Here is an 11,439-nt window from a genome sequence, read left to right as displayed (position 1 = left end):
GGACCTAAAACAGAGTAGTAGTAATGTGAATGAAATGAAGAAAATTAAAAGATATTGCAGAGACAGAACTGACAGGAGTTGGACAATAAATGTGGGAAAGAGACAAAGAAACCAAACATTTAGCCTTAATGAGAATGACAGAATAAGAGATAAGGAAATAAAAAAAGATGAGAGTTTGGGAAAGGCAAGAATTCAGTTTTGACACAAACAGCCAAGCAGCCAAGTAGAGACATACAAGAAAATGAAATATATATAGGGTCTGAAATATAGTTTGATGGTCATGTGTGTAGGAAAGAACCAGGTGGTTTTGGCATCTTACATGATTGAACATCACCTCAAGCAAAAAAGATATATATCAACATTACCATGACTATCTTGGATCACTTGTCCCCAATTCCCTGCTGGGAGGTTGCTGCAGTTTCTTCTGAAAATAGCTCTTAAATTGATAATTCTGGAAGCTTCTGGGTTATATGTATTTTTACTAAGTGCTTTTTAATATTTTGTTAGTCTTGGCTAAATTGCTACAGACAATTAGTAATTTCTAAGAGGCAGTCTGGTGTAGTTGTAGGTGGACCAGACTGAAAAGACAGAAGATTTCATTCTCATTAGTCACTTTCCCTGGAGTTCATGCTCTTCAATTTATATTAAAGTGAATATACAGGGTTAATCTACAAGGTTTTTTCAGATCTACAATTTTATGAATCAGGACTTCCCTGGTGGTGCAGTGGTTAAGAATCTGCCTGCCAATGCAGTGGACATGGGTTCAATCCCTGGTCCGGGAAAATCCCACACATGGCAGAGCAACTAAGCCCGTGCACCGCAACTACTGAGCCTGCGCTCTAGAGCCCGCCAGCCACGACTACTGACCTCGTGTGCCACAACTACTGAAGCCTATGCTCCATAACAAGAGAAGCCACCTCAATGAGAAGCTCGTGCACCACAATGAACAGTAGCCCCCGCTTGCCACAACTAGAGAAAGCCGGCACACAGCAACGAAGACCCAACGCAGCCAAAAAAATAAAGTTTTATGAATCAGCTATCAACCCCCTTATCATGAACTAAAAAATACAACCCAGCCTGCAAAAGAGTATAGAACCAACCAAGATATTAACTAGCAATACCTTTCTCAACTGACAATCTGTTGTCATTCCTCTATAAAGATTGTCTACAATCTATTTTAAAAGCCACCTCTTTAGACTTTACAAAAAGTCCTGAATCCTAGTATTTTGTCAACAAATACGACTTTACCTGACTGGTCTTGATTTTGCAAATTTTAAGCATATTCTGCTCTGACACCTCTACCCCCAATCCCAATTCCCCACCCAATCAACACCTTTCTAGGCTAAGGAGTTCTGTGATTGTTCTGGTCAATCTTAAAAACCTCTTCATCCCACTGATCCCTTAAATTGCCCATTTCTAGAGTCTTAAGACTTTCTTGAAATCATGGGATTAAAGGTGAGTTAATTATTGTAGGCAGAATAATGTTAAGGAAAAAACCCATCACTTTCCTGGGCTTTTTGGTCAGTGTATCGGGTTGCTATCTTCATGTAGTTTATAGCAGTGCTTACCTTTCATTTTACTAGCAAAAGAACTTTTTTCTCCCAAATGAAGTTTTATATAATACTCCACTATATAAAACAGGTTGTAAAGTGCAATTACTCTGAATGAGGTTAGTGAAGACCTAAAACCCCACAGACTTGGTCAACCCTGGCTCCTCCTTCACATCCCACTCACCAAAGGCCCTTAGGGTGCTTCCCAGGCAGCACGGAGTACACCACGGAAATCATCACTTTATGGTATCTTTAAAGATGCCAAGAAGCGTGGAAGAATCAAAGGTTCAAATGAAATAAATCAATTACTTCAGAAAATCTCTTTACAGCAACATCCATAAAACATTATAAAATTCATTGCTTCTCAATTTACTCAAACATGCAGGTGCATTTTAGGAAAACTGCCCTTTTTTAAGTAGTTAAGGAATGGATACAGCATCAACTTCAACAAATACTGGCTACAATATATGATATTAGGAGGAATCATTCGTAATTCCTCCTATAATAGATGTCAATATAGTATAAGATATCAAACACACAGTAACAGTGAAATGGATCAAGATTATTTTTTATTGCACATTTGCTTACAAGTTTGCTGCTTTGGGTGGAGCTAAAGCTCAAGTGTTGAGTTAATTTCAGCCGTATTTTCGTCAACCTAATTATAGCAGTGATTTGCCTGTATGTTCCCCTTGGCTTATTATTTCTCAGAAACATTAACCTTCCCAATTTGTCTAGGTGCTGGAGCACAGATTTAACATTTGTTTTTTTAAAAATTTAACCACTCATAAACGACCCAAACAGCATACTGTAAAGAAAACAATGTTTATGTCTATTCATATAACCCAGGCTCAGAGAATTTCTGATTATGTAACATTGTAAAGGTAACTGTAAACCAGCCTTCTTCCAAACTATTCAATTCTTATATGTATAATTAAGCACTTATTTTAGAAAATTTTAACACTTTCAGAAATGGATTCTGTCACAATAAGGCTTTTATAAGGTCTCCTCTCCCCATCCAAAAACAATCCCCACAATGACTCCAAATCTTATAAGAAACTATTATCTTAGACTAAGCTGCTCAGAATAGTATTCTTATTTCCTTTCCACCATACTCCACAGTTCAATGCAAAATGGAGAATGTGTTGTTGAAACCAAAATAAAATGGCATTCAAGCAGCTCAAGCTTTAAAAATCAGGCCAGAACGTTCAAAGCCTGAAGAAAGACACAAGAATGGAGGCATAACTACTATAGCAAACACAAAATTTTGGCTATCAGTGGATCAAAAGTAATGGCTGACACTCCTACTTTAAGCTCATCAATGTCACACTAAAAAAAAACAGATATTTGGCAAAAATCTTCTAAATTATTTATCCCAAATTCTCAAATGGAAAGTTATTTTTAATGCATCACTCTTAAATGTTACACTTCAATCACTCATGTTTTCCTTTTAAGACTATTCAGAAGAAATAGTTCTATTTAAACTTAACCTAATAAGTTTTTCCTCTCACACATTTTTACACAAAAGGTTACTAAAATCACAATTCTGAGGGATTTCTTTTTAATCATACAAACAGTATATGCTTAAAGTTCAGTAAAGAAATTAAATCCTTTCTTATTCTATCTAGAATGATCTGTTACCAAATTTGTAAGAACTCTTTTCCCATAGCATGTATTTATAACAATCCCAACTTATGAAAATTGTATCTCAACTCCGTGGTGAACTAGCATCCGTGCTTATTCCACAGAGGTACTGCCAGTGGTCCCTGCGGTGTCCTTTCAACAACGACAAACTCATCAGGGTTGCCAAATGCTTCATAGAAAACCAATAAATCTTGTATCGCACACTCCTCAATCTGAAAGGAGGAAGGAAAAAAGAGAAGTTGCTTTGCTCCTTCAATTATAAACCGAGCAGGATTCTATTAGCTTTCCAATTTCCTTTTGTGGAACTACCACTTTCTATGCATACAAGACAGTGGAATAGGTATCCTGCTATCCCCTTCAAAAGGGTTGAGGCCTGAGTTAGAATAATCAGATACCCACCTTCCCTTGATTTTAATCTAGAGCAAGGAAAAAGAAACTGAAGATAGCTGTTGGAATCCATTCATTACAATTGCTCATCCTGTGAGATACTTTCTGTTGTTGTACAAGTCGTCTAGTTCTTTAAGCTCTTTAAGCTCTTTAGGACAACTATGAGTCTTGTCTGTTTCCTAAGCCTGGCTCTCTGGTTTTCAGCTAAGTCTGTGGAATCTCAGTGTCTCTCAAATAAGTTCTCTTCTCCTTAAGTTAGCCTGACTTGGTGTCTGTGGCTTACAACCTAAGAACTCTTACTGATACATAAGCCAGGTGTAGAGCTAGATAATGCCAAGTTCTCTACTGGCCACTTTCAAAAACTAAAACAGTGCAAAGCATCACCAGTGCTAAAAATATTAGCTTTAGCCCAGTTTATTAGTTGTAAATTAATTATCCTGAATACCTTCAATTAATACTTGCTGAATGCTTCAGTTTTGTTTTACATTGCACTCACATTTTAATGTGATAAATACATGCACCTCTGCAAAGCAAACAAAGAGAATTTTCTTAAGACCTAAGAATGCAATGTAGTATAGTTCTTACCCTAAATTAAACCCAAATAAGCATGTTATTTACCTGAATCAAAGCCAAGGGTTTTTCTCGACTTCTGATAAGAGCTGCTTCCTGCTGTAGCTCTTCTTCTACAATAGATGCAAAAGTGACTGGGGCTAGCACGGAAGGAGCAGGCAATGAAGAACACAGCCAGGGACTGAAAGAACAGGGATTATGAGTTTTCATTCATCTTGCCAAATTTTTGCACACAAAATCTCCTCTGAAATACTCTTTAACAGTGTTACATTTTTTCCTGGTGACCTATAATGTAAGGGGACCTGGAAGCTTTTGCATTCAACTTACAGAATGACAAAGTGACAAACAGAAACAAGGAGAACTAATATTTTATTTGGATTCGTGCTGTAGAGAAAACTTTGGAAACACCAAAAAGTGGAATGGAGCAAAGCTATATAACTAAACAGAAAGGTAACTCAAACTGTGGAGCAGAAAGTATTCAGATAATACACTCTACTCAATATCATACTATTCCCAATTTCTTAATATTCTCTCTCCGTCCTAAAAAGCAGTCTAGCTTTGAGGTCCCAAAGCTAATCAATTAAACTTACTTGGGACTATCTAGAAGTGGTACATCTGAAATATGGTTGCCTTCTGGTCCTGGGGAACCATGAGTAGAACATCTGCAAAACAACAAAAACTGAAGATTAAAGCTTCTAGTACCATTAGTAAAATAGCTTATTAATAGAAATACAGAGGAGGAATTGCAGGGCCCTGACTCAGAAGACAAATTAATATATGCAATCAGACTTACCTTTAAAATTGTAAGTAAACAACAACAACAAAATCTGTAGGTAGTTATAAAATCTTGTGTGTAAAATACCATGGGGAAAGATCTTGGAAGAAATGGTCTGTTTTTCAGAAACAGAGACACAGATGTAGAAAACAAACTTACGGTTACCAAGGGGGAAACGGGGTGGCAGAGGAATAAATTGGGAGACTGGGATTGACATATACACACTACTATATATAAAATAGATAATTAATAAGGACCTACTGTATAGCACAGGGAACTCTACTCAGTACTCTGTAATGGCCTATATGGGAAAAGAATCTAAGAAAGAGTGGATATATGTATATGTATAACTGATTCACTTTGCTGTACACCTGAAACTAACACAACACTGTAAATCAACTATACTCCCCCACAAAACAAATGGTCTGTTTTTTCTAATAATATATAGCTAATTTACTGTAATCAAACATATGTTAGGAAATACAGACAACTTTGTGAAGAATGTTTTATATTGGGAACATTTATGAATAAGAGTGACAAATTAGCACTGAGTTTCAAAATACATAGAAACAAAGATAATTAGCAGCCAAATTTTGTGACTGTAATATATAGTCTAAATTTTGTGAGCAAGAAAAAATACAGTAAATACTCTGATACTCCAGGGATTATAGATAGGACAGAAATTTTTTTTATTGAAGTATAGCTGATTTACAATGTTGTGTTAATTACTGCTGTACAGCAAAGTCATTCAGTTATACACGTGTGTATACACACACACACACACACATTCCTTTTTTTAAAATATTCTTTTCCATTATGGTTTATCATAGGACACTGAATATAGTTCCCTGTGCTATACTGTAGGAGCTTGTTGTTTATCCATTCCATATACAGGAGCTTACATCTGCTAACCCCAGCCTCCCACTCCATCCTTTCCCCAACCCCCTCCCCCCTCCCCCTTGGCAACCACCAGTCTGTTCTCTATGTCAGTGATCCTGTTTCTTAGATAGGTTCATTTGTGTCATATTTTAGAGTCCACATATAAGTGATATCATATGGTATTTGTCTTTCTTGTTCTGGCTTACTTCACTTGGTATGATAATCTCTAGGTCCATCTATGTTGTTGTAAATGGCATTATTTCATTCTTTTTTATGGCTGAGTAATAAATAGTCCATTGTTTATATATTCCACATCTTTATCCACTCATCTGTTGATGGACATTTAGGTTGTTTCCATGTCTTGGCCATTGTGAACAGTAGTACTGCTATGAACCTAGGGGTGCATGTATCTTTCTGAATTATAGTTTTGTCCAGATATATGCCCAGGAGTGGAACTGCTGGATCATATGTAATTCTATTTTTAGTTTTCTGAGGAACCTCCATATTGTTTTCCACAGTGGCTGCACCAGTTTACATTCCTACCCACAGTGTAGTAGGGTCCCTTTTTTTCCACATCCTCTCCAGCATTTATCTGTAGACCTTTTAATGATGGCCATTCTGACTGGTATGAGGTGGTACCTCATTGTAGTTTTGATTTGCATTTCTCTAATAATTAGCGATGTCGAGCATCTTTTCATGTACCTATTGGCGATCTGTATGTCTTTTTTGGAGAAATGTCTATTTAGGTCTTCTGCCCATTTTTGGATAGGGTCTTTTTGTTGTTGAGTTGTATGAGCTGTTTGTATATTTTGGAAATTAAGCCCTGTCAGTCTCATAGTTCGCAAATATTTTTTCCCACTCTGTAGGCTTTTTTTTTTTTTTTAAATGATTTCCTGTGCTATGCAAAAGCTTGTAAGTTTGATTAGGTCCCATTTGTTTATTTTTGTTTTTATTTCTATTGCCTTGGGGGACTGACCTAAGAAAACACTGGTACGATTTATGTCAGAGAATGTTTTGCCTATGTTCTCTTCTAGGAGGTTTTATTGTCATGTCTTATATTTAAGTCTTTAAGCCATTTTGAGTTTATTTTTGTGTATGGTGAGAGGGTGTGTTCTAACTTCATGAGTTACATGTGGCTGATAGGACAGAAACTTAAGACACAATCTGCCTTCCAAGAACTCACAAACTAGATCAGGAAACAACATATAAAATGATATAATACAACAGAAAAGAATTTAAGAAAACAAACTTAAAGGTCTTCTGACTGACTATAAGGACTATAAAAATGATGGAGAAGACAATAAAAGGGCTATAGAATGAGGGGGGGTAAGAAGCATTCTGTAAGGAGAAAAATTAACAAAGGAACTATAGAGCGTGGCCTAAATGTGGAATTTTATGCTTAGAAAGATACCTAGAAATTACTTAGATTAATCCAATGCCCTCTTTCAGCAATAAGCAAATTTAACAACAGAAAGTCAAACAGCAAGTGAACAAACAGGGCCTAAAATACTGACTTCCTGATTCATTTATGCACATTTATTGGGTTTGTGTCAGTACTATGGTACTGAAAATCAGGCTGATTAAAACTCAGTCCCCTCCACTAAAAAAACTCTGGTAAAAGAGGTTTTAAAAGGTATTTAAGAATGACAGGCTTCCCTGGTGGCGCAGTGGTTGAGAATCTGCCTGCCAATGCAGGGGACACAGGTTCGAGCCCTGGTCTGGGAGGATCCCGCATGCCGTGGAGCAACTGGGCCCGTGAGCCACAACTGCTGAGCCTGAGCGTCTGGAGCCTGTGCTCCATAACAAGAGATGCCGCGATAGTGAGAGGCCCGTGCACCGCGATGATGAGTGGCCCCCGCTCGCCGCAACTAGAGAAGGCCCTCGTGCAGAAACGAAGACCCAACACAGCCAAAAATAAATTAAAAAAAATAAGAAGATTACTATTAAAAAAGAATGATAAAGCAATGTGAGAGTATATAATTAATATTTATACCAATGTGTACCAAGTACTATGGATTCACAGGAGAAATTAACAATATGGAGGAGGGTATAAACTGTTGGCTTCACTGAGGAAATGACATTAAAAGCTGAGAGGAGTGGCATTGAGATAGGGTTTTGGTCATACAAATACATGGAACAGTAAAAGATTTTGTTGGCTTAAGTAAAGGTAGGTTGTTCTCTTCAATAAACCGAATGATTGGATTAAGAGATTAGGAGGGAAATAAAGTTAAAATGAAATGGTAGGGTCAGAGTACAAATACAGTAAGAACTACAATGTTTAAACCTGATGTGTGAGTGGGCAAACAAATTTACTGAGAGTATTTTCATATACATTATCTCATTTAATCTTTGTAATACTCTGTGAAGAAAGCATGCATTATTTCCGTTATACTGATTAGGAAACTAATACTCAAAGAATATTCGATAATTTGCCTGATTCGCAAATTGGGAAAATGGTAAGGACAGAACTCAAATCCAGGCCTTTTTCACTCAGAATACAGTGTATTTTCCATACACTGTAGTGTAGAATACGGTCCATTAAAAATGTCTTCTCATTCTTTAAGGACTGGTTCAAATATCACCTTTTCTCTTTTTAGAGCACTTCAATTACTGTTCTTAACTGCTAGACTAGTCTCTCAAGGTACAGGACTCTGTTTCTTTGTATCTCAGTGTCCAGCAAAACACCTGGAACATAGTTGTATGTAAAAAAAAAAAAGTAATTAGAGAATAAATAACTGAAGCAGAAAGCCAAAGGATTTAAAATATGGGACAGAATAAAAGCAGAGTTTTTCTTTAAAAAATTCCTTATTCTTTCGAATTACTAATAACTTCTTCCTTCCAGATGTGGGTACCGAAATACAAAATGAAATGAAAATGGGTACTTATTAGGTTCTTAGTTTTAATGAAGTTCTATGACTTGAATCCTGCCGGGTACCTGACCTATGACATCCAAAAAAATAAGAAAAGTCTCCAGGATGAAGTAAAAGACTTCCAGCCAGAAGAAAAATGAAGCCAAGGAGATGAACTAGAAAGCTGTTGGGATAAACCTGTTAGGAGATGATGAGAATCTAAACTAAAATGACTATAAAATAAACGGGAAAATTCTACATTCTAATGGAATAGATAACTACCTTGGACAGGCTAAATGTAAGTCCCCTTGGTTAAGTTCCTTGAAAGGTCCTTAAGTCAGTCAGGGCTGGAGATTAAAGGCCTTCTAGGACAATAAATTATAACACAGCATAACAAAACAGATAATGACTAAACTGGTGCTGAAAAATCATCCTGGTGTCTAGGGATCAGCTAAAGTGTTTTGACATGTTCAAAGAAATGCAAAAATCATATAGAACCAATTACTTTTTAATTGTTAAGTAAGAAGCAGCAACTATAAGCCCTATCTTTGAAAATGATGTCACTGGCAAACAACTGAATATAGGACTAAAGTATCTTGTATAGGCCTTGTTAAATTAAAGCCAAACAATCAGAGCTTAAGTATAACAACTTTATCTATGTAACATTCTATAATTCATAAAGTACTTTCATATGATAGGCATTACTGTTCTCGTTTCAGAAAAGGTTCAGAGGGCTGCTGTTAGCATTAGACTTAAATCTGTTTCATAGATGTTAGCATTCTTTCCATTAATGATTTTCCTATGGATAATCTCATTAATTATAAATTTACTTAAACAGCTAGAAGTCTGTCAAAATTTCATCTTACAATGAAGCAAAATTGCTAAATAAAACAGAGCTATGACTAAACAAATATAAAAACAGTATAAGCTTTCCAACAATAAATAACAGCATTATTAAGCCTTAGGTATTTGCAACACAAATAGACATCCCAATAGATAATCCATATAAAATTTAGCCTTCTGAAAATAAAACCAACATAAAAGGGCTGGCTAAAATCTTTCAAAGATTTTTGTTCAAACTGAAGAATATAATCTTGCCAAATTTAGACTTCAAGAGAAAAACTAAATTACTTTTTGCTCACATAGTTGACTATTTTTAAAAAGAATTTTGTATTATCCCAGTTACAAAGATTTTATATAAAATTAGAGCTGATAGAATGATTTTGTCTCACACATAGTTTTCCTTACTAATTAGAAACACAAGATCACATTTTCTGCCTAGAGTTACATAAGGAGGTATTTAAGTGAAAGGAAAATGAAAGAAAACAAACACATTAAAATGAAAAACAACACAGAAGTAACAATAAACAAACAGAAACTGCATTAATCCTTCTTTTCACATCAATAAGTAACAACACTGCCATTCTTCTAGTTCTCTAGCCTTGGGGGGAAAAAATATCACATTTCCTACAATTAAAACAAGAATTTATTATTTGTGGAATTTCCTAAGATGAGCCTCCATCCCTAAAGAATCATAAGCATTCTTGTCTTCTTGCTTTAATTCCCACTATTTCCTCTGTTTATACTGCCCTTTCTCCTCTCTTCTTTTAAAAAATCCCATCCTATGTTCAAAAGCTAGTAGCAATGAAATGGATCAGTATTTTTCTAACACTATTCATATGGCCATAAATATAACGATCAAATATTTGCGACTGAATAGGAAAAGTGTTTATGAACTTAATACTCAAGCCTTTCCTCCTCAATGAAGTTTTTCCAGACAAGTCTAGCCCACTGTCATTTTTCCTTCTCTGAACTACTCATACCACACTTAGTCATATATTGCTTTGTGACTTCTTTAACACTGTTATATTATACTGCAATTTTATTCTTGTTCTGTCAGTTAAATTCCATGTGTGCATAAACTTACCAACTTGATTTCAAACATATTTAAGGATGCGCCTATTATACTTTTATATATACCCAAGAGAGGCCAGCAGAATACTGTACGTATATCAAGTGTCCCATAATTTGCTGAGTTAATATTTTACTTTATGTTTTATTATTTCCTTAAAAAAAAGCTCTCCTATGATAACATATTTTCTATGATGAAATTAAAAATGAAACCCAAGCTGTTTTCTTTCTCAGTGATCAGATGATAACAAACAGCTATTTAAAACTTTAACTTCCACTTGCCAAACACCCAAGCTATGGATAGCATGATACTATCACACACTCCTTTAACTAAAATTTGCAAAGCAGTCTAACAGCACATACCACTTTTCACAATTAAGAGCCTGATGTTATAGCACACCCTAGCGATCAACTATGAAACCACACATCCTTAAAATTTTTAAAGTTCCACGACAAATAAAAGTATTTATCCAAAGAAAATAAATTTTAAAGAATACATTCAATATTTAAAATGTAAAAATATTACAAAAACAATCTTAACATTCATACCTTAACATTTATACATCTAAGGCATACAATATAACTCATTACATTAGAAGTAAATGGTACTTGAAACAGAGCTACAATTTTGTTTCATTTATTCTTCTCCTCATTCACCAGATGCTCACTGAGCACTACCACATGCTAGGAAACATTCTAATCAGTGATGAGCAAAGACCAATCTTCCTCCCTCTCATTGAACATACAGCTAAAAATAGAGACATTAAAATACTTGTATTCGAAAACATTAAACAAAGAATCACACCAACAGTAAGTGTACAGTAGTTCCCCCCCTTATCCACAGGAATACATTCCAAGTCCTCTAGTGGATGCCTGA

The 11,439-nt window shown here is 35.5% G+C and overlaps 1 protein-coding gene across 5 annotated transcripts in view; it reads right to left on the bottom strand.

Moving 5' to 3' along the window:
• Positions 1-2,102: 2,102 nt before the first annotated feature.
• The window catches only part of IBTK (inhibitor of Bruton tyrosine kinase), a 98,014-nt gene continuing 88,677 nt past the window's right edge, over positions 2,103-11,439 (bottom strand). For 2 of the 5 annotated variants that reach the window (XM_036872025.1, XM_036872026.1), the window contains exons 27-29: positions 4,739-4,810; positions 4,197-4,329; positions 2,103-3,403 (exon numbers count right to left, since the gene is read on the bottom strand). In XM_036872025.1, the coding sequence (XP_036727920.1) occupies positions 3,272-3,403; positions 4,197-4,329; positions 4,739-4,810 (337 nt within the window). In that variant the 3' untranslated portion in view covers positions 2,103-3,271. Of the gene's footprint in view, positions 3,404-4,023; positions 4,102-4,196; positions 4,330-4,738; positions 4,811-11,439 lie in introns of all 5 variants that reach the window. The other 3 variants (XR_005022210.1, XM_036872027.1, XM_036872028.1) reach the window with 3 other exon arrangements.

This window comes from Balaenoptera musculus, chromosome 12 (assembly GCF_009873245.2).
Source record: "Balaenoptera musculus isolate JJ_BM4_2016_0621 chromosome 12, mBalMus1.pri.v3, whole genome shotgun sequence".
NCBI lineage: Eukaryota > Metazoa > Chordata > Mammalia > Artiodactyla > Balaenopteridae > Balaenoptera > Balaenoptera musculus.
The sequence above is the reverse complement of the archived record's forward strand: the minus strand, read 5'-3'. Positions and strand labels throughout refer to the sequence as shown.